A 26,108-nucleotide genomic window follows, 5' to 3' on the forward strand; every position below is an offset into this window, starting at 1 on the left:
ACGTTTGGGACAGATTTAGAATTCTAAGATTCTTAAGTACTGTTTGCAGAAGAGCTGAGAGAGATATTTGGATCAAGATATAGCCAGCTATTGCACATACAAATTCAAGGTCCTGCCAACCTTTGAGGATGTTAAATTGTCTTGGCACTCTTGTCATGGAAATCTGGGATCAGATGGCTGAAAGCTGGCTGAAGCTGAAGTAAGACCAAAATTATGCTGATTGCATTAGAAAGAAAACTTAAGACGTTTTTCCAGGCCTCCCAGTCTTTGATGGTGAATAACTTCAAAGGGCTGGAGTCTAGGTGGAGCATTTGAGGTTGATGTTACTAGATCAGGTGTCAGTTGTGGTCAGAGCTGTTTTTTATCATCTTTAAATGTCATCAGTTCTGCCATATTGATTGTATGCTGATTTTAGCAGGGATGCATATGTCACAGCAGTAGGACTGCAGCAAGTACTGAACATACCATCTCTTATGGGCTGCCCAAGAGCCTGATCTGTTTTTCACAGGTACTACAGAACATCATTACTTTGAATATTGTTGGAACTGGACAGAGAGGATATTTTTCAAATTTATAAGGCCCTTAAGAGGCAGGGCCCTGGGTAGTTTGCTGAGCTGCTCCCCCGGAACCCAACAGTACTTGCACCCAAAGAGTTTGGCAGGGTTGCAGACTGCAGCTTTCAGAAGGGGAAACCCTTGTACCTTTTATTGTGGTGTGGTGGGTAGGGAATGCTTAGTTTTTGTCTTATGGTTAGTGAGAAGATTCATTTTTTTTTTTTTTTTTTTTTTTTAAAGCAGGTATCAATCATATTTTATTTCAAAACCATTTTTGCATATCACTAAGTTTTATTTGTGGTTTTGTTTAGTTCTTATGTACTTGTTTTAAAATTATAAAAATGAATTATACTTGAGATCATTTATTACATAATGTATAAAGTTAAGAAAAAGAAGCTATTAAACATTACATAAATATACTGTGGAAGATGATTTGATGCTGGAAGCATTACATGCAGTCCAAAACACAGTGAGTAGTGATAATGTTTGTCTTTTGACTAGTAGTCTAATGATAAAATTATCTGCCCATAAGGTGGGAGACTTTCATTATGACGGCGATCAAACATCCTTAGAGTGCCTCCCTAGAGGACTCCTCACCCTCCTGCTGAAGCTGGTTCTCTAAACATGAAGAGCACAAGAGGCCCAGGGTGGAAAGGAGAGCAAGCGAGAGGGAACATTACTTTGGGGCATAATAGGTCATGGCACTTTCTCAGGAGAGGGGAGTCTCTTGCTGCCAGGCTTTTTTTCTGTCCCTTTTTAACCCAAAGATGGTGCAATGTAAAATGTACAAACTGTCTTACCAACAGGAATTGGAATTCAGGACGACGCCTTCCCAAGGGAGAGCAGTAATGAGTAGGTTGCAGAGTTATGTTCCCTTGTTTGCTCTGTTTCTGGAGGTAAAAGTATAAGAGCACTCCAAAGTTCAAGTGCCAGGACAATGTGAATCGCATTAGATGGTAAGAGAAGAGTGTGGCCAGTGAGAGGAGATATGTCCCTAGCAACTTGTGCAGCTTTTTAGGCAGTGAGGTATGTTTCTGTCTGAATAATGTGGTTTTGATTTTGAACTTCTGATCTTGCATTTCCAAAATTGTAAAATTTTGCTAGATGCAAAACTGTAGGCATGGATGACAGAATTTTAACATCCAACTATTGGATTACATTACCTGAAAATTGGATAGTATCATTTGTCCCTGCAGCTAATTGAGCCTTCAGTTTTGAAGAGATGGTATTTCTCGCTTAATGTTTGCACATGTGCTGTTTATTGTAAGAAGTTTTTCGTTTACTTTCTCTGTAACAGGTGCTATTCTGAATACTTATATTTCATTTCATCTAGTTTTGGTTTAAGCATTAGCTTTTCTTGGCTTTGCTATTTTCATTATCCTTCTTCCACTGTTAGTTCCATTAAGCCAGATGTCCTTACAGATCCCGTGAGTACAGGAACTAGATGGTTTCAAGTTAAATGCTCTTCACTAAACAGATGGTGAACCCTCTAGGTCATGGTTAAGGTACAGTGGAAAGTCTGCATCAAACCTGGCTGCAAAGTGTTTGCTTAAATATAGCTCTGCCATTAAGCCGTCACTGTTATCCGCAGTACTCTGTGGAAGACTCATTGCATTAAAAAAAAAAAAAAAAAAAGTCACTTTTTCAATAAATTTAAAAATTGTACCCCATGTAACTGTTCACACTATCCAGATGTAGGAAGGAAACAGCAAAAGCTGTAAAAAGTAAATCCCTTTTATTGGTAAAATATGTTGAATTGGCCGTTTACTGGACTTCAGAACAATGAGCTGATGGCTTCTACATGATTTACAGGAAAGCACAAAAACTGACAGTGGTTCTGGAAATGAATTATTTGCTAATGGCATAATTCATAAGGACTCAGAAGTTCTTGAAACTTCTTATAGAAGTAATTTACCACTTCACAGATTCAAGATAGATAGTGTATGTCAACAAGTACCAGCGTAAGTAGTTTACTCTAATTAATCAATTTAATAAAGATCATTTTAGAAGCTCATTCTGTCAGGATGACTTGTTTATTATCTCTGAAATGAGAGGAGGAACACTTAATAATGGCACCCCATATATTAAACCAGGTTACCAAAATATTTTTTCTCATCTCTGATAAGATCATGTGGCTTCTGGGGCCTGCAATCCCCACAGTCCATGCTGTCTCTGTTTACTTTAGGTAGAACAGAAACGTTTGCTGGTAGGATAGAGGTGGCCCAACCTGTGGCCCAGGCAGTAGGCATGTCTGTGGCATGAAGCTGATTGGGGAGGGGATAGGGAGCACAGTGGCAGGTAGGACAGGAAGCACAGGACATGGAGCAGAAAGCTGAATGGCAGATCAGGTAAGGGAAAGGGATTGGAGTGGACCTGTCAAAAAACGCTGGCTTCAGCTGCTATAGGATATTCACCTTAATCAATCTATTTTGTTGTTATTTTTCTTCTTTGGACCTTTTGTCTTTCCCTGGGTCAGAGCAGAGTCCTAAGGTGAATGTGAAATGTAAATTCAGGAACTATGATGTTTATTGGAGGACCCATGTCATTAAGTGGATTGTAGGCTTCTGATTTGCTATGGACAGACATTTAAAAAGTCAGAGCCTGAACTGATTCAACCTTTGCGGGTTAGTCTAACCTGCTGGGTTGAACCAGTTTGTAACAGTACAGACATTCCCCCTGGACTGAGGAACTGTGGGCACATGCCTGCAGTTGCTCTGGACAGACACTGGGGGGTGTTAGAGCACACCCTCAGTTACAGGGAAGCTGTGCTGGTGGGGCATGGCCAGCCTGGGCTGAACTGGCCAGAGAAGGGTTAAATTCCCCACTCTCTGTCCCACCGACAAGGACCCGAGCTGGGTCTTCTGGGTGCTTCCCTCTCACTACTGCAGCAGCACGCTAGCCTGGCCCCTGAGGCAAAGTGGGGAGGGCAGGAGGTTATTCTCCTCTACCCCCAGTATCCCCAGCTGGGTCTGCCCACTCTGACTGCTGCCACAGCTGAACAGTGGAATAAGCCCCCTGCTGTCCCTGGTGCCAGATGCTGGAGGGGGGGGAAATAACCCCCATACATGTCCCCCCTCCCTCCAGTGTTACTCCCCTTGTCTCCAGCTGTGGCAGCTGCAGGTGAGGGGGGCAAAACAGCCCCCCACCTTGGCCAGCCTGCAGCTGCTTGTTTGTGTGTCAGTTTTATCCTTCAGATACTGAGTTAATACTGATGAGGCAGGGTCCTTCTGAGAGCTTTGAGAAAGTGAGAATGTACAAACAAGCCATTACAAGGTTTCCTACAGACCTTCAGGATGTAAGCTAGAGCTAAGACCACACATGAACTCTACTTCAGGGTATTCAAATTTTCTACCTGACAGCAAATACTCTGACTAAGATTTATAACAGTGTCTTAACATTCAGTGGAAACCATGTTTACACTGTGGGGAAAAAAACCAAGTAGCTTGTTTTTGTAAATAAAATGGTGAGAGTTGATAATTCAAGTAAAACATCTATCAGGAGGTTTTGCAGTTGCACAACTGACTTAAAATGGGAATAGAACTAAAGCAGAGAAATATTTGGCAAGATACTGGGATATATTCACAGGGGTGTAGTAGTGTGGTCGCACCCCCTCCTGTTTTTAGCTGTGTTGTAGTGACCTCTTGGTGCGGGATCTGGGCAGAGCCCTTATTTTCACATGGAGCCCAGGGGGTGACAGCTGCCACTGCCTGTTCTTCCTGTCTTTTCCCCTGCATTGAATTCAGTGGGGAGGGGGAGAGAGAAGAAGGGCAAATAGCAGCAGTGTTCACACAGGGGTTCTGGCCAGGGTCTGCAGTTGAGCTCAGAGCTCACTGCACATGCGCAGAACAGCCAAAGGAGAGTGGAGGGGGTATCTCTTTTGCTCCATTTCTGCATCTGCTGCTGGCAGGGTGGATGTGTTATAGAATATTTCACAGGAGAAATTGTTGAAATCTTGCACAAATGCTACCAGGAGTGAAACTAAACCTGACATGTACATGCCATTTCTGTCAGATTTGGTTTTATTTGCATTTTATTTAGATGATAAAATCCTCCTGTCTGCATGTATAGTGAACACCTTACGTTTCCCTCTACAGAAAACTCTGTAGAGTTGCCACCTTGTTACAGTAAGAAACTATGAGAGTTTGTCATTTTCCTTTGTAATGGATTATGCTTTAATAAGGGATGCTGGAGAATGCAACATGCGAAAATTCCCTGGAACATGTTTTAGATGAGAGTGGCTCTGATTTATGGCCTTCTGTGATGGATTTAATCCTTTGATTGCTGGTCCTAGAAGCTGTTGTGCAAACATGGAAGGTAGAATGTCCGTGGCTGAGAAGATCTGAGTAGGATTCCTAGGCTAGGGACAGAAATTTACATGCAAACTGGCATAGGTGATCAGAAACCGGTTAAAATCTGTAATGCATCAAAAGTTCAGTGCACATAAACTGCTTTCAAAATGCCTGAAACTGGCTTAAGATAAATCTGGATGGATGTACTATGAGACTCAGCTGATTTAGGTTAAATTGGTTTATTGACTTTCTGTCCCAGATCCTCTCTAGATTCAAGTTAACTCACAGTCCCCCAGCACCTCCCCCATACTTTGCACCTCCCCCATCAGGCCCTCTTGTAGGGTGGGCAGGCTAGCCTTGGCCCAAGATGTCTTCTCCAGTCAAGTAGGGATGCATGCTCTGGTGCCCCCCTTGCTTCTGGCCTGGGCCATGCAGGCTTGTGGCTGCATTTTTGGAATCAAAAACAAATGTCTGTTCACTTGCTTATCAGTTCAATCTCTGCAGCTTAGATTAACCTGCAAAGGTGAATTGATTTAGCCTTGGGCTTTTTGACTGTCTGTACTTCACCCTAGGAAGCATCTCTCTGTGGTTTCTCAGTTCCTGGCTAATCTATAATATGTGATGAGGGCTCCATTTTTTTTTAGAAATCTGCTAGCGTTCCTGCTAACTTTTCCATTTTGAGGGGCCAAAATTAGTATTTACGTTGTCAGTCTCATCAGCAGCCTTATGCACTTGAGGAATTTTTTTGCCTCCAATAAGAGGAGAGAGAAAGAAGAGAAGAGACTGTTGGGGGAATGAAGAATTGGAAGAGGATTGTTAGCTGGAAGAGGATCGTTAGGTGAGAGAGTATCGGTAGGAATGAGAGAGGAGGAGCAATTTGACGAGAGGAGAAGGGAATTAGAGTAGAAGGAGGAACTAATGGAGAGAGAAATCAATGCAGTATGGGAATTGTGCTGAGAGCATAGAGTTTGAGGCAAGGGAGGGGCTGGAATGAAGTACTATTTGAGATGAGAGAATAGATGGTAGGAAATTATTATATTTAGACAGGTTTCAGGCTTTTAATACAACATGGTAAATGAATTTCTTTTTAAAATAAAATCATTCCATCTTTGTAAGAGAACCATATTCTCTCTCTGTTTTCCCTGGTAGAAAAAGAAGTGAAAAATAAGAAAGGAAGTTGGTTTTCTTCCCCTTTCTTTTGTGCCATTTTTATAATATGGGAAAGAAAGGAGAGCTAGGAGTGGAGAATAAAAATGGAAAGGAAGTAGAATGTTCATTGCTGAACTGACAATACATTTTTGAAACATTTCAAGTAAGTTTCATTTCTAAATCTGTCACTTTAAAGTAGAAGTGAGAATATGGCAAACCTTTTCTGTGAACACTTCATTGCACTTTGAAAAGCAAACATTTTGACCAGCAACACCTGCTTCCCATAATTACTGGGGCTCTTCCATGGCCTCATGTGGAGAAGGAGCAGGAAGATGGCCTCAGGAGACAGCAGAAAGGGCAGGAAATGAGAACTTTTTGGCAGAAACCCAGTCTATAGGCAAGAATGGGTGGCTGTCATTTCAAGGAGGTGGAAGACATTATGTTCCACACTTGGGAACAAGAAAAGGCTTATCAGAGGAATGAGAGAGAGAAGCAGATGGGAGGAAAGATACTTTCTCAGTTGCTGTTCCTCACCTTGTTTTACTTGGGCTTTTAATTATGGAGGTTAAAACCAATTTCTGGTTTTGCTGTTACATAAACAATGAGAATCACTCATTAAAATAGATCCTCCTGGTGTGCACTGGATTACTGGAAATTGTTATAATTGCATGCTGCAATTTTATAGTAGAAAAAATTGCCAGTTTTTCCTATGCCTTCATTTCCCTGGACTGAATTTGTGTTGTAGTTTGAGTACACTAATCTACTCCCCGGCGAGTCAGATGGTAAAACATAAGCACAACACACCATGACAACCAAGTTAATGCCTTGCAGTTGGAGGAAATTGTTTGTTCAATAATAGGAATGAAGAAGGCATAGAACATAGCAATCTATATCCCTAAATCCTTTAAGCAGCTGGATGTGCCGTATGCTAGCAATTATCCAATACAGTAAGAATAGCACACTACATTAACATTAAATGGAGTTAGCTTAATCTGGGGTTTTGGTACCAGTTTGATATTGGCTCCTTAGTTCCCATTCACAGCATGTTTTTGTTTTCAGTGGAGTGCTGCACCCCGGAGACCATAGAAAGCCATCACAAAACTGTTCCTTCCTTCTTCCTTGCCTTTAAGCAGCACTTTCCTCTCCCAGCTGCCTGGGCTTTGCAGGCTGCTGCCAATAGACAGCTGTCTCCCTGTTTGCCTGCTCCTTGTGTTGCCCCTAGCCATGCTGCCGTCTCAGCCTTTACTTATGTACCATCTATTTCCTTGGTACATAACTCCTGCTTCTGATCCACCTTGTGCACACCACAGCTGCCTTTAACTTTTGACCCATATCCTCCCTCATTCCTTATTGTTCAGTGCAGGAACAAAAGGGTTAATTTTTCTGGAGCACTGTTTTAGTCATTGGACTATGATTCCTTTCTATCCCTTACCTGTGTCACAGATCAGAGTCTAGTCGGTGCTTCCATGCAAGGACAAGGAGGGGAGTAAGGGATATAAATCCACTCTTCTGTACCATCTGTACCTGGCTTCCAGGACCCTGGCTACTGGCACCGCATAGTCCCTTCCCACCAATGAGCATATGAGCAAGGAGGGGAGGGCAGCCTTCACTTTGTCACGGTTTTCCTCTCTCCCACATAAAGCTGATCTGACAAGGGGGTAGTTAACGCTCTTGGTCCTGCTTCCCCAGCTCTTCTCATCTTGAGCAGCTCCCTCACCCACAGCAGATGGAAAATGCAAGAGACAGCCCTTAATATCTGCCCATGCTTTGAAACCTCTGCAAGAAAAGCTGTACAGAAAGGAAAGTTGTATTGTTTTGGTTGGGGGATGGTGTTGTTTGCACCTCTACCTGTAGAGGTGAATTTTCAGCTGTTCTCAGTAGCTCTCTGGGAAGGTTACTACTGCTTGAGTGATTCATTCCTTTTGTTGTTGCCTTTTCATTGTGCAAGCTAAGGGAAAGTATGGGTGGGAGTGACTTAATCAGTGTTTGTATCTCTGGCCTTTTCGCTGATACAGACTTCTTTTGCCTAGCACAGGGCTGCAGACTCCTGGGCCTCTCATCATGGGGGCATGACTCCAAGGGGTCCCTACCCTGTTGTGCAGATAGCCCATCCTCCCCTTACCCCACGGGCAGCTGGGCTTCTTCCCCCCTCTTCTGCACGTGCAGCCTATCTCCTTTCCCAGCTGTGTGCAGTGTGATCCCTGTACTGTTGCTGTGCAGACTGGTGGGGTGCAACATGACCCCAGCTGTGCAAGGAGTGCATGTAGTAAAAACTCCCTGGAGCCTCTCTCACTGTGCTGCCCTGCCCCCCTGTGGAACGCAAAGGCCAGAATGAGCAAAGGAGCAATGTTGGGGAGCAGTGGCTGGGTTGGGAGCCTGTGGGCCTAGCATGATGACCACATGCCCTGGCCTAGCATGCTGCCAACTAACTTGACCTTTCTAACAACTACTTACTTTCTCCAAGCTGCGGAAAGTTTGAGCTATTGTGACACTTACTTATACCAAGCAGTACCCTACCTTACCCTACCAAGTAGGTTTGTAACAAGCAGGACCTACTTGTTTTCATTGTGCTATGTGCAACCCAAATCCCAACGCTGCTAAATATGTGTAAGGATGCCTCGACCTTGCTTATAAGTTAGGTGCAATCTCAGACTGCCTCTGCTCTCAAATTTGCTCAAGACACAAGGCCAAACTCACTCTTGGCAGGTATTGGCTTCCAAATTCTCTGGTACACACTTTTAGAAATCTTGCACTTTTATATTGTGATTATCATGTTTTTAAATGTTTAGATTGTTGCCACAATCACTGCCACTTACAATCTAACTCAGCAGGAAGCTACTGAACTTCATTTGACTCCAAATATAGCCCCTTTGTTCAAGCTGTTCTGTCTTTTGATGCATTTCAGTTTTTCTTTGCACATCTCTTATCTGCTCTAATGGAAAAGGTTACTCAGAAGGCAAGCAAGAGTAAGTAGCATCCATGTCTGTCTTGCTACTGGGTACACTACACTTGCTGTCTGCTTTCATGGAAGGTCATATCAAGTTCATTCAGTGTTGTGAATGAAAATAATCAATTGATGAAAGTACAGAACTGGAAACCTTAGTGTATTTTCTTCTGTCTGGAGAAGGCCAGCTTTATTTTAGATAGAATGATTGGGATGTTTTCAGTTCTAAAGGCAGATGTCTTTTGAGACCTTCAAACAAGTACCACAGTGAGAACCTATTATTGTAAAAACTTATATCACAATAACAGATTGCAAATAAGTGAAGAGTAAATAAATGAGGTGCTCACTTTCCCTGTTGCTATTTCATTTAATCTTTTCAGTATAGCCATATTAGGAGCAAAACCCCAGAGGGTCTAGAGTTTGGCCACAAATGTGGCACATTCAAGTCCTGACATTTGACATGATGACTACTGTCACAATATCACTACACTGCATAAATGGCACTGGATCGCAGTTTCAGTGCAGAAAAATGTATGCTTCAAAGAGTGGTGGCAGAAAAGGACCAGCCATATCAAGGAATGGCCAGTTCTCTTCCTCTGACTTCAGGAACAGATCTTGCCTTTGTTCTGGAACAGGGAAGTCCTGCAACTGGCATGTACACACATTGCCCTTCTAATCAGGGTTGAGTGAGTGGCTGAATGTGTTGCTGCTTTTCTGCAATTGATTCAATGATGCAATCCCAGGACAACTTTTTCTTTGCACTTTGCAGTGTCTTGGGGCAAACTGCTAACATTTCTTATCCTGTGAACCTTTTTCAGAGTATATCCTGGGACCATGGGAGGATCTAGAATTTTGAAAAAGGGGTGTGCAATGGCGTGGTGCTTCATCACATACAAAACAGCACATCTTTTTTGCTAGTTAAAAAGAAATCTGAAGCTTTACTAAGATCCAAGGGACTTAACTGCTGCATTATGCAATTTAAGATTGAAGCAAAACCAGATATAACTTCATTGGAATGCATTTAAAGCCGTCTGCAGGGCTGTGAAATAAGACCTTCACTGCCAGGAGCAGCTAACAGACAGGACAGTTACAGAACAAAGGCTAGCTTGATTCGTGGAAACATCAAGACAATTAAAAAGAATAGAAGGGTCATTAATACCTGTGGAATGAAGAGTTTAGGAGGGATCAGGTAGCTTATAATGAGCCATGAAGTCAGTTGACTACATCACTGCTGCCTGAATAGAAATATTACTGCTACTGCCAAGCAGTTGGTTTTAAACTCTGGGTAAGAAGAATCAAAGGGGGTGCAAGTGAACCAGTCTACACTCACCCCCAGATCTGACTCTGCCTGGGACAATGGGCATGAATGTCATAATGTTTGTGCTTTGTCCCAGGATAAAGTGATTCTTTTGGGGCAAATCCAATGTCTGTAGCTTCAGAGTCATCCAGTAGGGGGTTCCCATGGTCACCTTTTAATAATATGACACTGTCTGTCAATGTTAAATTCGGACCTGTTAACTTTGGTGTTAGTTTGGCAAGATGAAGCAATGCTTGCTTAAACTGGTTAACATAAATAAATCCATCTTTATATTATGCAAGATGCATGTGTAAAAAGTCTCTCTCTCTCCACGTTACAGTAAAATGACAATTTCCATTTTAGATCGTTGTGGAAATCAAATTTGTACTGTATGTGTATGCAGATACATTGATCTTACACCCATTCCAAAAGAGAACTAATGTATTATAAGCACATTGGATACTGTTGCAAAATCCATGAAATAAAAGACTTTTTCGTGTTCATATCAAAGTATTTTAAAATGCAGTGCTGGTATTTTCTTTTGCCATTTTTTTAGTAACCTGGCAAACTGTGTGTATGAGTGTGTTTACATATACGTGTGCACACAATATATGGAATAGTTTTCACTTAGAAAATAAAATCCCTATAGGAAGGGTTTTGTGAGACTGTTTCAGGAAATCTAAGAAATCTACATTTGCAATCTGTTTCTTTGCCTGGGAACTTGAAAAGTTCAAGAATTCCACAGAAAATCATAATTGTTACTGGTATGTTTTGTAGTGTATATATGGAATGATAATGAACTAGGGTTACCATACGTCTGGGTTTTCTGAGACATGTTGTCTTTTTGGCTCCTCTCATCTCAGTCCAGGGTGGTTTGTTTTTTTTTTTTAATATATCAATAAATGTCTAGGATTTTGATTTGCTCAGTGTCAACATTTTCCCCAGCACTTCCTGACTTGCCCTAGCAAGGAGCTGCTTGGGGCTGGGGGCAGCGGGAGGAGGGCAGTTGGAGGCATCACGTGTGCCTGTGCATGCACATGAACATGGCTGGCATGCAGCTGACTGGGCAGGGCAGTGGGAACAGCCCCTGCAGCTGGATGCAGGTAAGTCTGTGGGAAGGGGTTGGAGGGCCAGGGCTTGGGACTGTCTTGGGGCCCTCAGCCTCAGGCAGCTCCTTGCTAGGGGAAGCCAGGAAGTGGTGTGTGTGGCAAGGTGTTTGGTAGAAGTGTGGGGAAGGGATGGGTGTATTGCGGGGGCAATGCTTGCTGGTGTTGGGGGAAGCTGTCTAAGCGCTGGGGCTGCAGCAAGACAGGGAGGCACCTGCCCCTCCAGCAGAGAAAGGAGGCTTGAGGGTAGCAGGCAGCTGTATGCCCTGGCCGGCAGCACCGGGGACAGTGCTCTTGCTGTTGGGAGCAGGGCAGCTGGGGATGCTGTGGGGAGCAGGGGGCTATGGGTCAGGAACAACTGGTACAGAAGTGATCTGGTATAACTGGATCGCCTAACTCGGTTATATTTCAAGTGTTGATGATGGAGTCTTTATACTCTTTTGATATACTTTCTTTTCCCAAATAGTGTGTGGATAGGGAGATTTCTATATCTTTTTGGATAGGTTAATCAACACACAATGCAAAACCAAAATACCAAGCAATATTTATCCCACAAGGAGAGTGTGGAGGGAAAATTGTCACTGTACAATAATGTTGGACTTAATTTGTGCTCTTCAGTACCAGCAGATGTGTAGTCTGTGGGGAGTAGTTTGGCTACATTTGGGATGATTGTTTTATTTTGTTCTGTTTTGTTTTCTGTTTTATTTACATCTGTCTGTTAAATCAGAGATGTAAATAAAAAATGCAGCACTCAGCAACAACTTTTGGGTTTGTGACTTCCCTGGAGGAGTTTGGCTCCATAAAATGATGAATGGCTTACAATGAGATGTAACTATTATATTTTCATTTCTAACAGATATAATCCTGTTCTGGTATTTTTTCATATTATAACTATTTCCTGCAGACCAGCACTTTGGAACATGACAAAGAAAACAAGCACACCCTAAGAATGATACACTATATGATTCATATATTTTGATACCAGGTTTTAAAATTTCATAATGCTGTGAAGAGCAAAAAAGATAGATTTTAGTTTTCATGGCTTATGACTGTATATAAGAGAATGGAAACTACTTATGGAAAATGTGAGCTGAGGGTTGGGGATTCTCACAGAAGCTACAGAGAATCTTTCCTCTTAAGCTACAGAGTGTGGGGGTGAAGATATATTACCTCTGTCCTTTCATCCATAAATAAAGATACGTTGTACTACATGCTGTGTATTCAGGCAGTCAGATGCGTCCTCTGGCAGAGTGCCCCATCAGCAGCATGCTAGGACAGTCCAAATATGTAGGTAGGTGTTGGACTAGAGACTAGGAAGTAGCTAGCTTGGCCCCTAAGACAAGCATAGTGGAGCAGTATCCAGGCAGGACTCAGTCAGGTTGACTATCTATGCCTCCAGAGAGCCCATTTTTACATTTTCAGAACCATTGTAGTTTTCTTGTCTCTCAGACTATCCTTTCCAGATTCTCCCCATGAACAGGATAATAAAGTCTAGAGGTTCTCCAGACAAAAGGTGCTTAATGTGACAGGCTCATTTGTAGTGTGTCCAGTTGGGTGCTTGGATTCAGCAGTTTGATTACTCACTATAATCTCTGAAAGTTGCTTATCACCACAGAATTACAAAACAGAGACTAAATTGATTGATTTTTTTTTCTTATTGAAATAAGAAAACTAAGTATGGTGGTAGAGTAATTTGTTAAGCATCTCATTTATCAAAATATCCTGGCCCAGTAGTAGCAAATTAAAGTTCTTGCTATGCAAGCCTAATTGTCTAAGAGTCAAAACTAGAAGTGAGACCACCTTTTTCAAAGCTCTGTGTACTTTATGTACAAAAGTATATGCACATTTACAGAATCATTGAACAATAGGGTTGGAAAGGATCTTAGGAAGTCATCAAGTCCACCCCCTGTTCAAGGCAGAATTCTCCTGAATAAACCATCCCAATCAAGTGTCTCTCTAACCTGCTCTTAAATGTGTCCAAAGATGGAGGTTCTATAATGTCTTCAGTGCTCACAGGTTTGAGTAACTATTTTTCAAAAGAATTTTTAGCAGTGGTCTAGTTGTGCTTCCACTGATGTCAGTCATAAAACTGACTCGGTTGAGAGCAGAGTTAGGCCTTGTTTACATGCTAATTTTGGGTGGCTCCTGAAGCTTTTGGAGACCGGGTGGGTGGAGGGGCCAAGGGGCAAGCAGAGTCTGTAAGGAGAATTGGGAGACTAGAACGGTTTGCCAGGTGGGCAAGTGGAGTCTACAGAGGGGTTGGTGGGGTCCAGCAGGGTTTGGTGGCATCAGGAGGGCTAGCTAGAGTCTTTGAGGGTATTGGGCAGATGGATTTCATAGACATTAGGGCTGGAAAGGACCTCGGGAGATCATCGAGACCAGCCCCTCACCCGAGGGGCAGGAAGCCAGCTGGGGTCATAGGATCCCAGCAAGATAAGCACCCAATTTACTCTTGAAGGTTTTTAATGTAGGTGCTTGAACCACCTCCAATGGCAGGCTGTTCCAGACCTTGGGGGCTTGGACAGTAAAGAAATTCTTCCTTATGTCCAGCCTGAAACAGTCTTGCAGTAGTTTATAACCGTTTGACCTGTCTTCCCTTGGGGTGCTCTGGTGATCAAACGTTCCCCCAAATACTGGTGGTCACCCCTGATAAACTTATAGGTGGCCATCCGATCACCCCAAGCCTGCGCATTTCCAGGCTAAAGAGCCCCACGGCTCTCGACCTGTTGTCATAAGGTCTGTTTCCTGACCTCTGATCATGCGCATGGCTCTTCTCTGGACTCTCTCAAGCTTCTCTACATCCTTTTTGAATTGTGGAGCCCAAAACTGGATGCAGTACTCCAGCTGTAGCCTTACTAAGGGTGGGTACAAGGGGAGAATGATGTCCTGGGATTTGCTTGAGAAGCATCTGTGGATGCAAGCCAGCATTTTGGTTGCTTTACTCACCGCAGCATTGCATTGAAGGCTTAGATTCATCTTGTGGTCAATGATGACCCCCAAGTCTCTTTCTTCCGTAGTGCTAGCCAGCATAGCACTGCCTGCCTTTAAGGATGCTGCAGATTTTTCTTCCCAAGGTGGAGAACCTTGCATTTTTCAGTGTTAAACACCATAATGTTCTCGTCCGCCCATTTCCTGAGCCTGTCCAGGTCATCCTGGATTGCTCTCCTGTCTTCAGGTGGATGCTTTGCCCCAAAGTTTCATGTTATCGGCAAATGATGGGGGGGGGGGGTGCTCTCCTTCTCCCTGAGACCAGGGGCTATTTTTAAGCCCCTGAGCCAACCAGCCTCACTGATGTTGTCCGCCTGTCTCCCACCCTGACTGACTTCCTCAGCTCAAGGTACCAGTGAACACTAGTAAAAATGGCACCAGGAGTATCTTGTGAGAGAGGGTGTTTGGCAGGCTCAGGGAGTGCTGCCTGGTGGGGGGGCCTAAAAATAGTCTGGTTCTAGGAGGGATGACAGGAAAAATGCATCCCCATGGCTGAGGCTAGCTGCTGGGATCCAGATACTGGGATTTCCTAGCCCTGGGACTGTGTTGGGAGTTGTACAGACGTTCAATTAGATCAGTCTTACTGAACCTGATCTAAGTTAGACTGCCTTGGAGGTAAACCTAACTTAGACTGGATCAGCCATTTTTAGACCGATCCAAGCTTCTTGGTCTTCTGTATAGTTCACATTTAGATCCACCTTACTAGACATGTAAGTGTAAGGTCTGCACCTGGGCAAACTTAGTTTGATTGGGTAGTCATGTTTAACACAATCTAACCTCCCCAAAAACCTGTATGTACCCTAACCACTCTAGGCTACATCTTAGTGTAAATACCCCTGCTGCCCCACCTCCCCCTGGCCTAGATTGAGCCCACTACCACGCCCTGCCCTCCCCAGTGTTGGCATTGGGTTTATGACCCAGATACCTTGTTCCAGGTGGACCCAAATCCTCGGATCAACCACAACTTCCATTTGATAATAGGCAAATGTTATTGATACAGTGATAGCAGATCAGAATAACACCGGCAAGGCAAACAAAATAACCTGTCCCCCCCCAATTCTATATGTACCAGTCCTAGGGTTTTCACAGAGGGGAAGGTACATTTGGCCAGTATGCAAGCTTCACCCTGTGGTTCTTCCTTGAATGTCAGATGTCAGCAGCCTGGATGTTGATGGCTGAGCCCTCCCCACCCCCAGGGGTGTGGGTGAGATGGGCTGGTGGTGTGCCCTCTGTCCTTGGTGGTCTTGGGTTCCCTGCTCAGAGGCCCTTTGTTGCTCTGAAATCCCTCCTTTAGTATGCTTTCTCTCCTCTGATGTTGGTTTCCCTATGGTCAGCATACTGACCACAGTCTATCCTGTCAGCATGTTCCTTTGTTTCGCAAACACATTGTATGCACACATCTTAAGTTGGTCATTTACTGGTGTCTTAATTTGGGCATGTCCCAGCATCCTAATTTGGTCTGTTCAGCAAAAACAGAAAGCCCTGGGGCTCTGTAGCTGGTCACTAACCTGACTCCAATGTGGCAAGCCTATCTTATGTTATGGGTACACTGTTCATGTTTTGAATTTCCCAGGATGTGTGTACCCACTTGTCTGTTGGCCTTGGATGTGGTGTCTGCCTTGAAGGCTGTGAACCTTTGTCGCAAACAGGTTTTTAGAAACCAGTTAATCCTTGCCATTCCCCTGAACCATTGTTATAATGCAATATCTACTTTACCTACAAGACCATTCTTAAAAACAAGCCTCTAAATATCATCATTTTCTAGCCATCACCCAGCACCCCAGGTCCCTGCTTACTGATCCACCTATCTCTCCCACCTTTGTACTTATGGCTTCCTGTGCTGCCTGTCCCAGGTGAGCAGGCAGGGAAGGGTTAGCCTGTCTGCTTGGCTGCCACTTCTGCTGTCTGGGCCACTGCTGGGCAGGCAAGTTAATCCTTTCCTGCCTGCTCCTCTGGGGCAGACAGTACAGGCAGCCACAAGTGGGTGGTGGGGGATGAGCGAAGCCCTTGGGGTTAGGGGCAAACCTGGAATGGGAAGGGGACAGATTCTTACCTCTCAGTCCTCTCATCCCCTGCTGGCCAGAACATGCGACAAAACCAAACTTGAGCTAACACTAACACCATCTGATTTTTGTGTGGCTCACTGTGTAAAGTGTAACAAGGCCTTTTGACCACCTTGAGCAATTGTATAAATCCTACTTTGAGCCTGTTATATTGAGAGGGGATGATTGAGCAATAGTAAATATCTGCCACTTTTGTATATCAGTTCTCAGACAAATGTAAATCTTTTTGGATTAGGGATTGGAATAGGAAGTTCGAGGAGTCCACAGTATGTTAAGATAGAAACAGTGGAAAAAGGTATAAAAGGCATCAGCCCCCACTTATTCTAATCAAACATGCTATTTGTGGTTTGGAATGGCTTAGATTACAACATAAAGAAATATAATTTTTCTTTTTTTATGTATGTGTTTCTGTTTTAGGCAACCAGGGCTGCCCTTACACAGCACTGCACAAACTTGGGAGATTCACTAGGCAAAGAAAATGATATTGCCCTGATTATTGATGGCCAGACGCTGAAGTATGCTCTCTCATTTGAGGTCAGGCAGAGTTTTCTGGACTTAGCACTGTCCTGTAAGGCAGTCATCTGCTGCAGGTAAGAAATATCAAGATTTTTCTCTAGTGTAAAACTGGCATGGAATTTGTGCAACTTTTACTTGTGTTCTAACTAACTATCAATAGCACATGCAGAAAATAGACAAGTAAGAAACCCAGCTTATTGTTGAGAGAAGGGGAGATGTCTGATGCTCGTTTATTCACACATGGGGCTGAGTTGTCTGTTATTTAACAATTATTAAGAAGCTAGCCTGTTCACAGGGTGGTCCCACAATGGCTGTGTGGGAGGAATATTTCCATGCCAAAGGCAGTTCTGTGGCAGCTGCTGCTGCAGTTGCTTCCGTAACTGTGGTGCCTCTAACTCTGCAGGAGTGTGTGAACAACTGGCTAATCGATGAAGTATTTCATTTTCCTTTTTCCCTTACCCTGACAACTTGTGGTCACAAGGCAGACAGCCTTTGTGAAGCACGCAAATGATGCATACCCCCTGCCTGGACTCTGGTTATGTTACATTCTTTTCAGCTGTGGAAATGTACTGGATCTTGAAAACTGAACTAGTGTGATGGTCATCTATTAAAAATAGTGCCATGACTGAGAAACAGAGGAAGGATTTTCCCCCTATAAAAAGAAGAGTTTCTTTTAAAACTGTAGATTTTACTTTTTTTTTTCCTGAGCAGGAACTTATAACTGTTATAAAGTATTAGGATATAATAAGGAAATGAGGGGCCTCCTGACCCCTTGATTGCAAGGGTAGACATTGAAGAATGGAACTTGTGACGTAACGCATGTAGTTGTACTTAAGTGTAGGATTTAAATAGCCGGAGGTTGATTCCACTTCGATTGACAGCCCGTGCATTAAGTAGAGCTGCAGAGAGAGACAAGGAAATTTATACTGAATACTTTGTCAGGTACAGAATATCTCAGCAGTATGTGTTAGGTTGTATTTTGTGTGCGTTTCCCTAGATGGCTGCCATCTATGATGTTCTCCAGTGAATATTATCCTAGCTTAGAGGTCTGACTAGGTGTAGCACTGAGCATTCTCCTGGTTTTTAATTTTCACAGAATTCTTTTCACTATTGTTATGCTGCTGATTTTAAGTTTGGTGAAATTGAAAATGTTAGTGATATGAATATTTTATTAGGCTAGATTCCTTAGTCTTTTTTTTAAGAATAAAGGAAATCTGGAGACTTCAGTAATCTACCCAGTCATCCTCCTTATTGTTTTTGAAGGTTACTACATTGTACTTCAATTCATGCTTTGTAGTAGTAATATTTCAATTTCAGGGGTAGGACTGCACCTCAACTCATGAAACACTAGTAGCAAGGCTGTTTAATGTATGTATCACTGTATTCAAAGAATCTATAAATACCAGTGTGGAAAATACTAGAAAGCTAGCATGGCCTTTGGCAGACTCTGTAAGTCAGTCTGGGACCATAGAGGCATCAGAATATTGATGAAACTGAAGGCCTACAAAGCCAACGTTCTCCCAACCCTCCTCCTTTACACCTGTGAAACCTGGACCATCTACCGGTGTCCTGTCAAGAAACTAAACCATTTCCACCTGTGCTGCCTGCAAAAGATACTAAAGATAAAGTGGCAGGACAAGATCCCAGACACCATGGTGCTCAGGTCAGTTCTCCCCAGCATTCCCATTCTACTGAAACTGGGGCAGCTGAGATGGGCTGGCCACCTTTCAAGAATGGCCAACACTTGCCTGCTGAAGAAAATCTTCTACGGTAAACTGCCAAATGAAGTATGCTCTCGCGGTGCACCAAAGAAGCAGTACAAGGACACCCTAAAGGTGACCCTAAAGAGTTTCAGCATTAACCTGGAGTCATGGGAGCAATTTATTCACAACCGGTCCATCCTGGAGGTCATCAATCCAGAATGGAGCACTGGCCTTCAAACAGCAACACGTGGCAGAAGCAATGAAGTAACGTGTGAGCAGGAAAACGAAAGCCTCTTGTACCCAGTCCTCATTACTCTCCTGCCCCTGCTGCAGCAGATTGTTCAAGACAAAGACTGAGCTTACAAGTCACCTACATACCCACGCAACCTAATCTCCACCCTCCTCCTTTCTCCTTCCTCTCTCTTTTCTACTCCTTCCTTTTTTTCTCCTTTTCTCCCTCCCTGTTTCTTTCCCACTTCTTTTTTCCCTTTTCCCCCTCCTGTCCACCCCATCCTTCTGCTGCCGGATGCAATTGTCTTCACCTATGAAGGACACACAAAGATAAATACTAGTTAACTAATCCCCAAAATAACCTGGGTGTGATGAGCAAAATATTTTTGGTGTTTGTATAGATGGGGGGAAAAAGGAGCCATTCTGTATTCATTTGATATTCTTTCTGAAAATCAGAGAGGAGTTTCATTTTTCATGTGCCCTTGAATGCCACGTCCTGTTTGCCACTTAAGAATTATGCTGACTATATATTTATATAACTGACAGTGCATTTTTTTTCTTTAGGTTTCTCTTTCTATTTTGTCCTAGCCTTATCATTAATGTAAGGAGGAAAACTTCAGTGTGATAATGTGTGTGTAGGAGAGGCTTTGAAATTTAGTCCTGACTGCTTTTTCAGAAATATGTCAGTAAGATGACTACTCCTTACTTGCTCATATGCTTGTGATCTCATTTTGAGATTCATATTTGTGGATGTTACTGGTTGTAATTGTTATCATGCAGTCTGTAATTTATTAGTTGCTCTTCATAATATAATAATTACAGTACAGCATTTTGCATTTATAATATAGATTATAATCTCTCCTAAGTAGGCCTTTGTTTCTGTGAAGCAGTAAGCTCTTTATGAAGCTGTGTGTGTATGTATATGTGTGTGTATATATTTTGAGCTTCATGAAGAGCTTGCTTGCTCCTGTGTGTGTGTGTGTGTGTGTACACATACACTCACCTTCAGGAACATATAATCAGGAGTCTGTCCTTTAAACCATTCCTTTGCCTTCTCACACAGGGAACTTGAAAATCCTTTGGTGTACAGACTAACATAAAAGCAGCTATGTAGAGAACCAGATCACTGGCAGAGAAATCTACTTTCTCAAATGACTCAGATTAACTCCATAAACATTGATTTAATGTTGCAGCTTCCAGCCACTGTAACAGCCCTCTCAGTCATAGTCTTTCAAAAGACAAAAGTAATATATTTTGGTATCTTCTAGTACACAAAGAACAAATCCCAATATACTGCAGCTCTGTGGAGGTTCCTTAGATAAATTTTGTGTGGAGATTAGTGGTCATTTTAGTTAAACATCAGGTAGTCAGATATTCTCACTTGGCATAACCAGTGGAAATTTTACCACTTACGCTGTTTCACTGCCAGTTCACAGCAGGTATTTAGCTTGCCCCACTGCTTATTTCAGTACGTCACAGCAGAATTTGACCTGTTGTTCGGATCTAGGTTTACGCAGATATTGTCCCATGTCATGACTGCTCCTGAAGGGACAAAATACGAGCCCCAAGCAAGTGAAATACAAAGACTAGTCAACCTTGTATTCTATGGCAGAAAGGCTGCATCACTTTTTAGACTTTGAAAAAGGTTTGTACCCTCAAGGGCAAGTATGTATATTTTTAATTTAAAATTTTATTAGTCATATTTGGCCTGTGGGGAGGAAGCTGTGGGCCCAGAAGGTATTGTCACATTTTGTGGGTGCAGAGGAAGATTTATTTGGACTCCAGAAGTGATATTTATTTAATCAGATAGATAAATGCATATAGACCCTGGACTAATATATTCTAGCTGAATTTTATCTTTTAGTAGGTGTTTACTTTTATAAAGATAGTAGATGGTAAAGACAGCTACAGTCCTGCATTGGAAGTGGAGGTGGAACTGCAGGGTTTTCCATTTGTGAGTTCTGTGATTCATCTCTGGTTCCAAGTGCAGCTATTCATGAGATTGCAAACAATAGACCTTTCTCATTTTTCCAACCAGACTGTTCTGTTTGTGCTGCTTCCAAGCACTGTTCCAAATAGTTCTTGAATGGAAAAGATTTCAGTCTGCATCTACCTCTCCTGCATCACATTGCCTTTTTGTTGTAATTAATATTAAACGTGCTGTGGGAAGTTGGGTTTCCTCTTTTTTTTCTTTTTTTTGTAACTGTTTTGCAACACAATAGTAAACCTGCTTGAATGCTGTGACCCTGGCTCCTAAACATAATCAGCTGAATTCTTCATGAAGCCAGGAGAATTGCACAAGGGATATTTTGACCCAAGGTGTTGTGAGTCTGCTGGGTATTTGTAGCCCACACACTTTGGTATATGTTATTCGCCATAAATACTACTCTTACTTTGAAGTTAAGTGTGTGGGTGATAGCAGCTAACCCATTCATGAGACTCCACATCAAAATTCGTCTCATTAGAAGGCTCATCTGCATGCAGAAGTTCCTGCACAATGAATTTGAATATAAATTTACAACTCACTAGTTTCTCTGCACTAACTCTGTTTGGATGCTCTTAATACACCAATAAGCTTACTCTCAGGAGGGTATATTGGCAAGTGTCCAGTGCTGCAATGATGCATGTAACAACTACATACATCATTACACTGAAGTCTAGACTACCTCATAAAGTTCTACCATTAAAACTTTGTGTGTGTCTACATTTGAAGCTCCTCTGTGTTGGCAGAAGTCTCCTTCCCACTGACAGCCTGATGTGTGTATGCAGCCTTCAGCTGGCTGGCTGTAACAGTTCCTTCAGTAACTGGTGCCTTTTATGGGTGCGCTTCAATTTCTCTCAATCCCTGCACACAGCTGCTGCAGGGGAGCTTTGCACAGCCTACAGAAATGCATGGATCAGTGTGTTCTCAGATGAGTGGCCTGTTGCGGCCAGACCTCCTGCTAGCAGAGACAGATGAGTGTAGATGAGGCCTGTACTGCTCACTAGTATGAACGTTTGATCATTGTAGACATGCTGTAATAATGTCCACATGAGGAGTAATGGGTGTGCTGTAAATTCACACCCGAGCTTACTACTCAGTAATTTCCTGTGTAAACAAGTTCTGTGTTGTTAGTTCCATACGTCTGTCTCAATATTTTGAGCGCATGGACCCTTTAAACCACCAGTCCATCCTAAATTGCTGCATCTTCCCCCACCCCCTCAAGCTTGGTAGAGATAGATCAAAGGCCCCTACAGCCTAAGCAATCTACATTTGCAGAGCCTTAATTTAAACTACCCAAGTCATGTGATTTACTGTAGATAATCAGCACTCTTCCCCATTGCCAAGATTAATTTAATATTAGTCATCTCTTTTTCCCTATCTCCGATGGTCAAACAGAACTGCAGTTTTAATTATTAGCTGGTTAAAGAAACTAAGGAACAATGTGGAAAAATATTGTAAAATGTAAATCAAAGAAAAAGTGCTGTAATTTCATAGATTTAAAAGGGAAATAAAAATAAGTGGGTTTGGAATCTCCAGGGAAAAAGAGGAATGTCTTTAAGGCTTTGCAGGAATGTTCCATTTACTTGCCAGGTGCTTGATACTGTAGAAAAACATTTTTTATCCTACTCTGGGCTGTTTTAATAGTACATTGCATGTCAAATAAGACAGTGCACTTTAAAACTTCACAGGAAGAAGTTTAAAATGTAATTGGCACAGCAAGAGGAAATTTCAAATTAAATAGTTACAGTCTTCAAACAAAAACATTAATTGGGAGAAGGGTCCTGGTGTGTTTTAACCCAATGGTACAAAGTTTAATCATTTTAAAAGGAGCTATGTTGCTATTCTCAATTTAACATAGCATAAATTCATGGGACTTCATATATCATAAATTCACTATAAGCTTTTCATCCCCACTGGGGAATTTCAGATGCATTTGCCAGTCAAGGACATTTTTAATATACTTAAGATATACTGCATATTCATTTACTAGGCTTTAGACATAAACTGTAGTTGGATATGGCTTTCAGAAGTAATCTTTTAAAATGAAACTACAATAAATTTGGCGCTGCTTTTTTATAATAAGAATGAGAGAGATGGTATTCTCTGACAAGCTAAATTGCCCCACTATTCCGTTGTCTCTAGCATCAGGATTAGTTGCAAAATTGAGGAATTATACCCTTCCAGACTGGATAAAGCTTGCAAAACCAGGGTTAGCAACTGTATCCTCAAAGAATAAATCTGGTAAGAAATGTTATTCTGTACATTTAGACTAGGGACAGACATTCAAAAAGCTGGAGCCTGAATTGATTCAGTCTTTGCAGCTTAGTCTAACCTGGCTAGTCTAAATCAGACATCCCAGACACGCAGGCACATACCTGCAGTGGCTCAGGCTAGACGCTGGGGGTGGTGCTAGGGCAGCCTTCTCTTCCCTTCCACAGGGCTGAGCACAGGGTTAGGGGTGGGTGGCCAGGCCCCAGTAGGATTAGGGAGGGGCTTCCCTGCTCCTTGATAACAAAGCATTTATCAGCATGATCAGCACCCCATCAGAAAACAAACGGCCTCTCTCATTAGTTCAAGCTCTTCTTAAACAAAGAGGGAATGGAGGGAGATTACAGCTGAGCTGTTGATTGACTCCAAAAAGCCCTACGCCAACACTGCTGTCTGCCATAGCACAGACCTTAGCTAGCATGTGGTCTGCTAACTAATGCCGAGGTGTCTGTGTAAGGTAGAGGGTGTGACCGCCGCACTTTGGTTACCTGCTCTCGGGTAGTTCTGGTCCTGTATGTAGATGTCACACACCTGCGGGGATCTCTTATGTGTCGGAGCAGTTCTCTTTTCCCTGTGTCCCCGACCTCTTTCTTGCCCGCCATGACTTGGTGTTCCTCAGTGTTAAGGGTCGGCTCCCGGTATATTCCGTGGCCCAGGATCCCCCGACGGCCACTTCACGGGGCTGCACCACCCCTGCACCCTGGCCTTATGCCACCTTTAGCGCATCCTTCCTCCGTTGGTCCTTGTTCCCCAGCCACAGAATGATATCCTTTGGCCTGCCTCTAAGTGGCCATTACCCCAGTTGTGGGGCTCACTAGCAAGCAGGACCCACAGACCTCCTTACCCACTCCCAGTCCTGTCCCAAGCAGGACTTCTCGTGCAAACTCTGGTCTCACCAAGACCCTGTTAACCTCACTTTATAAGGGCACTGCCTCAGCTCTGCTCCTTCAGCCAGGGTTACCCAATAACTCAAACTTTGAAAGGAAAAGCTAACTGCTTAGCTACTCTACTTGCTGGGCAGCCTATTCTACTCCCTTTACAATTCCCTCCTGGCCCACCCTTGGCCCCTTGCTTTCCTGGCCCTTCCTCCGGCTCACTGCCTCAGAACTTGGCGGCAATGCCCACCCCGACTGTACCCCTTTAGGGCTCTCCTGGAGTCTCTCCTGCCTGGTGCGGCTGCTTCTGCCTGCCGTAGCCCCGGTACCCCACCTGTGGGTCACGCTGCCCTCTGGGCTTTGGTCCAGCGCGTCCTCCGGTGCCGTGTCTTAAACACCCGCACTACCTGGGGTTGCTCCCAGCTGCGGGGCCCGTCCTCGCTCTGTCGGAGCCCCTAGCGGCTCTTCTGCCACGGTGCTCGCAGCTTCCCGCAGGGCTTGGCGTTTCCTCTTGCTGGAGCCATCCGCCCCTTTTCCAGCTGCAGCCATTGTTTTAAGCCCCGCCGGCCAGTGTTCCCTCATGACATCACCGACTGGGCGTAATCTGATAAATGCGTGGCTAACAAGCTGCACGGGCTCCTCCTCCTGCCTCACATGCCTCTCGCTGGGAGCTGCAGGTGAGTCCCGTTTATTACTCAGCTCCCCAGGACATAGCTCCCCCTCCCCGCCCCCACCAGTTGCCTTGTGGTGGTCTGATGGAGCGCTCGCCCTCCATACCTGGGAGCTGCCGCAGTGCGTCTCCACCTCTCTGGCAGTCTTTGCAGTCCTTGGTCTCGGTGCATGTAGATAGAAAATCTGCCGTTACGTTGTCCTTCCCAGGGCGGTGTACAATACGGAATTTGAAGGGCTGTAGTGCCAGTGCCCATCGCATAATGTGCATGTTATCTGTTTTAGCTGAACTGAGCCATCTGAGAGGCGCACGATCAGTAACAAGCGTGAACTCTCTCCCAAGCAGGTAATACCGAAAGTGTTCTACCACCCACCGGATTGCCAGGCATTCTCATTCTATCGTGGCATACCTGATTTTGGCTGGTAGTAACTTCCGACTCGCATAAGCCACTGGCTGGTCCCGTTGTGTCAGTGCCGCCCCGATGGCAACTTCGGAAGCATCCGTCTGTAATGTAAAAGGTTTATTAAAATTAGGGTATGTATTAACACCTCATCACATAGGGCTTCCTTCAAGGCCTGGAAACTATGTAACATTGGCCCCGTCCACTTAATCCCCTTCCGGCGTGTGCCCTTCAGGGCTTCTGATAGAGGTGATGCTAGTTCCGAAAAATTGGGAACGAATCTTCAATAGTAATTTACCCATCCTAAAAAGGAACGTAGTTGTCTGAGAGTTTGCGGTGGTTGGAATGAATGAATGGCATGAGCTTTATCTTCCCACGGCCTTATAGTCCCCTGGCCTACTAGGAACCCTAGGTATTTTGTATGTTTGTGTGCAATGGTGCACTTGCGGGGGTTTGCCGTCAGGCCGGCCTGTCGAAGTTCACTCAATACTGCCCTAAGGGCACAGAGATGTTGGTTCCAAGACTGAGTGAATATGAAGATGTTGTTGATATACGCCGCCGCATATTCTGTATGCGGCGCTAACATGCGTTCCATGAGGCGTTGAAGGGTGGCAGCGGCCCCATGTAGGCTGAACAGCGTCTTTACAAATTCGTACAAATCCCGTGGAGTCCCGAAAGCCATCTTGGGGCACTCACATGGTCACATGGGGATCTGCCAGTACCCCTTAGACAGGTCTAGGGTGGTTATAAACCGAGCGGCCCTGATACGCTCCACCAGTTCAGTTACCCGGGGGATGGGGAAGGCGTCAGACGTGGCCACCTCGTTTAATTTGCGGTAGTCAATGCAGAGTCTTAGGGTCCTGTTGGGTTTGTGTATGGGCACTAGGGAGCTACGCCACGGACTCTGTGAAGGTCTGATTACACCAAGTGCCTGCATTTTTTTCTACTTTTTTCCAGACTTCCTCCGCTAGGTGATGCGGTATGGGCCGCCATCTGTCTCGCACAATAGTGCCTGGGGGGGGGTATGGATCGAATGGTAGGTATCCTTTACCCATCCTGGCTCTTCTGAGA

The 26,108-nt window shown here is 43.9% G+C and overlaps 1 protein-coding gene across 1 annotated transcript in view; it reads left to right on the forward strand.

Moving 5' to 3' along the window:
- ATP8A2 (ATPase phospholipid transporting 8A2) overlaps window positions 1–26,108 on the forward strand; it is a 546,329-nt gene that overhangs the window by 201,749 nt on the left and 318,472 nt on the right. Inside the window, exon 25 of the mRNA XM_090028654.1 lies at window positions 16,808–16,980. Coding sequence (XP_089884780.1) covers window positions 16,808–16,980 — 173 coding nt within the window. The remainder of the gene's footprint in view (window positions 1–16,807; window positions 16,981–26,108) is intronic.

The sequence above is a fragment of the Crocodylus siamensis genome, chromosome 1 (genome assembly GCF_052110815.1).
Source record: "Crocodylus siamensis isolate JL-2025a chromosome 1, ASM5211081v1, whole genome shotgun sequence".
In the NCBI taxonomy this organism is placed as follows: Eukaryota; Metazoa; Chordata; order Crocodylia; family Crocodylidae; genus Crocodylus; species Crocodylus siamensis.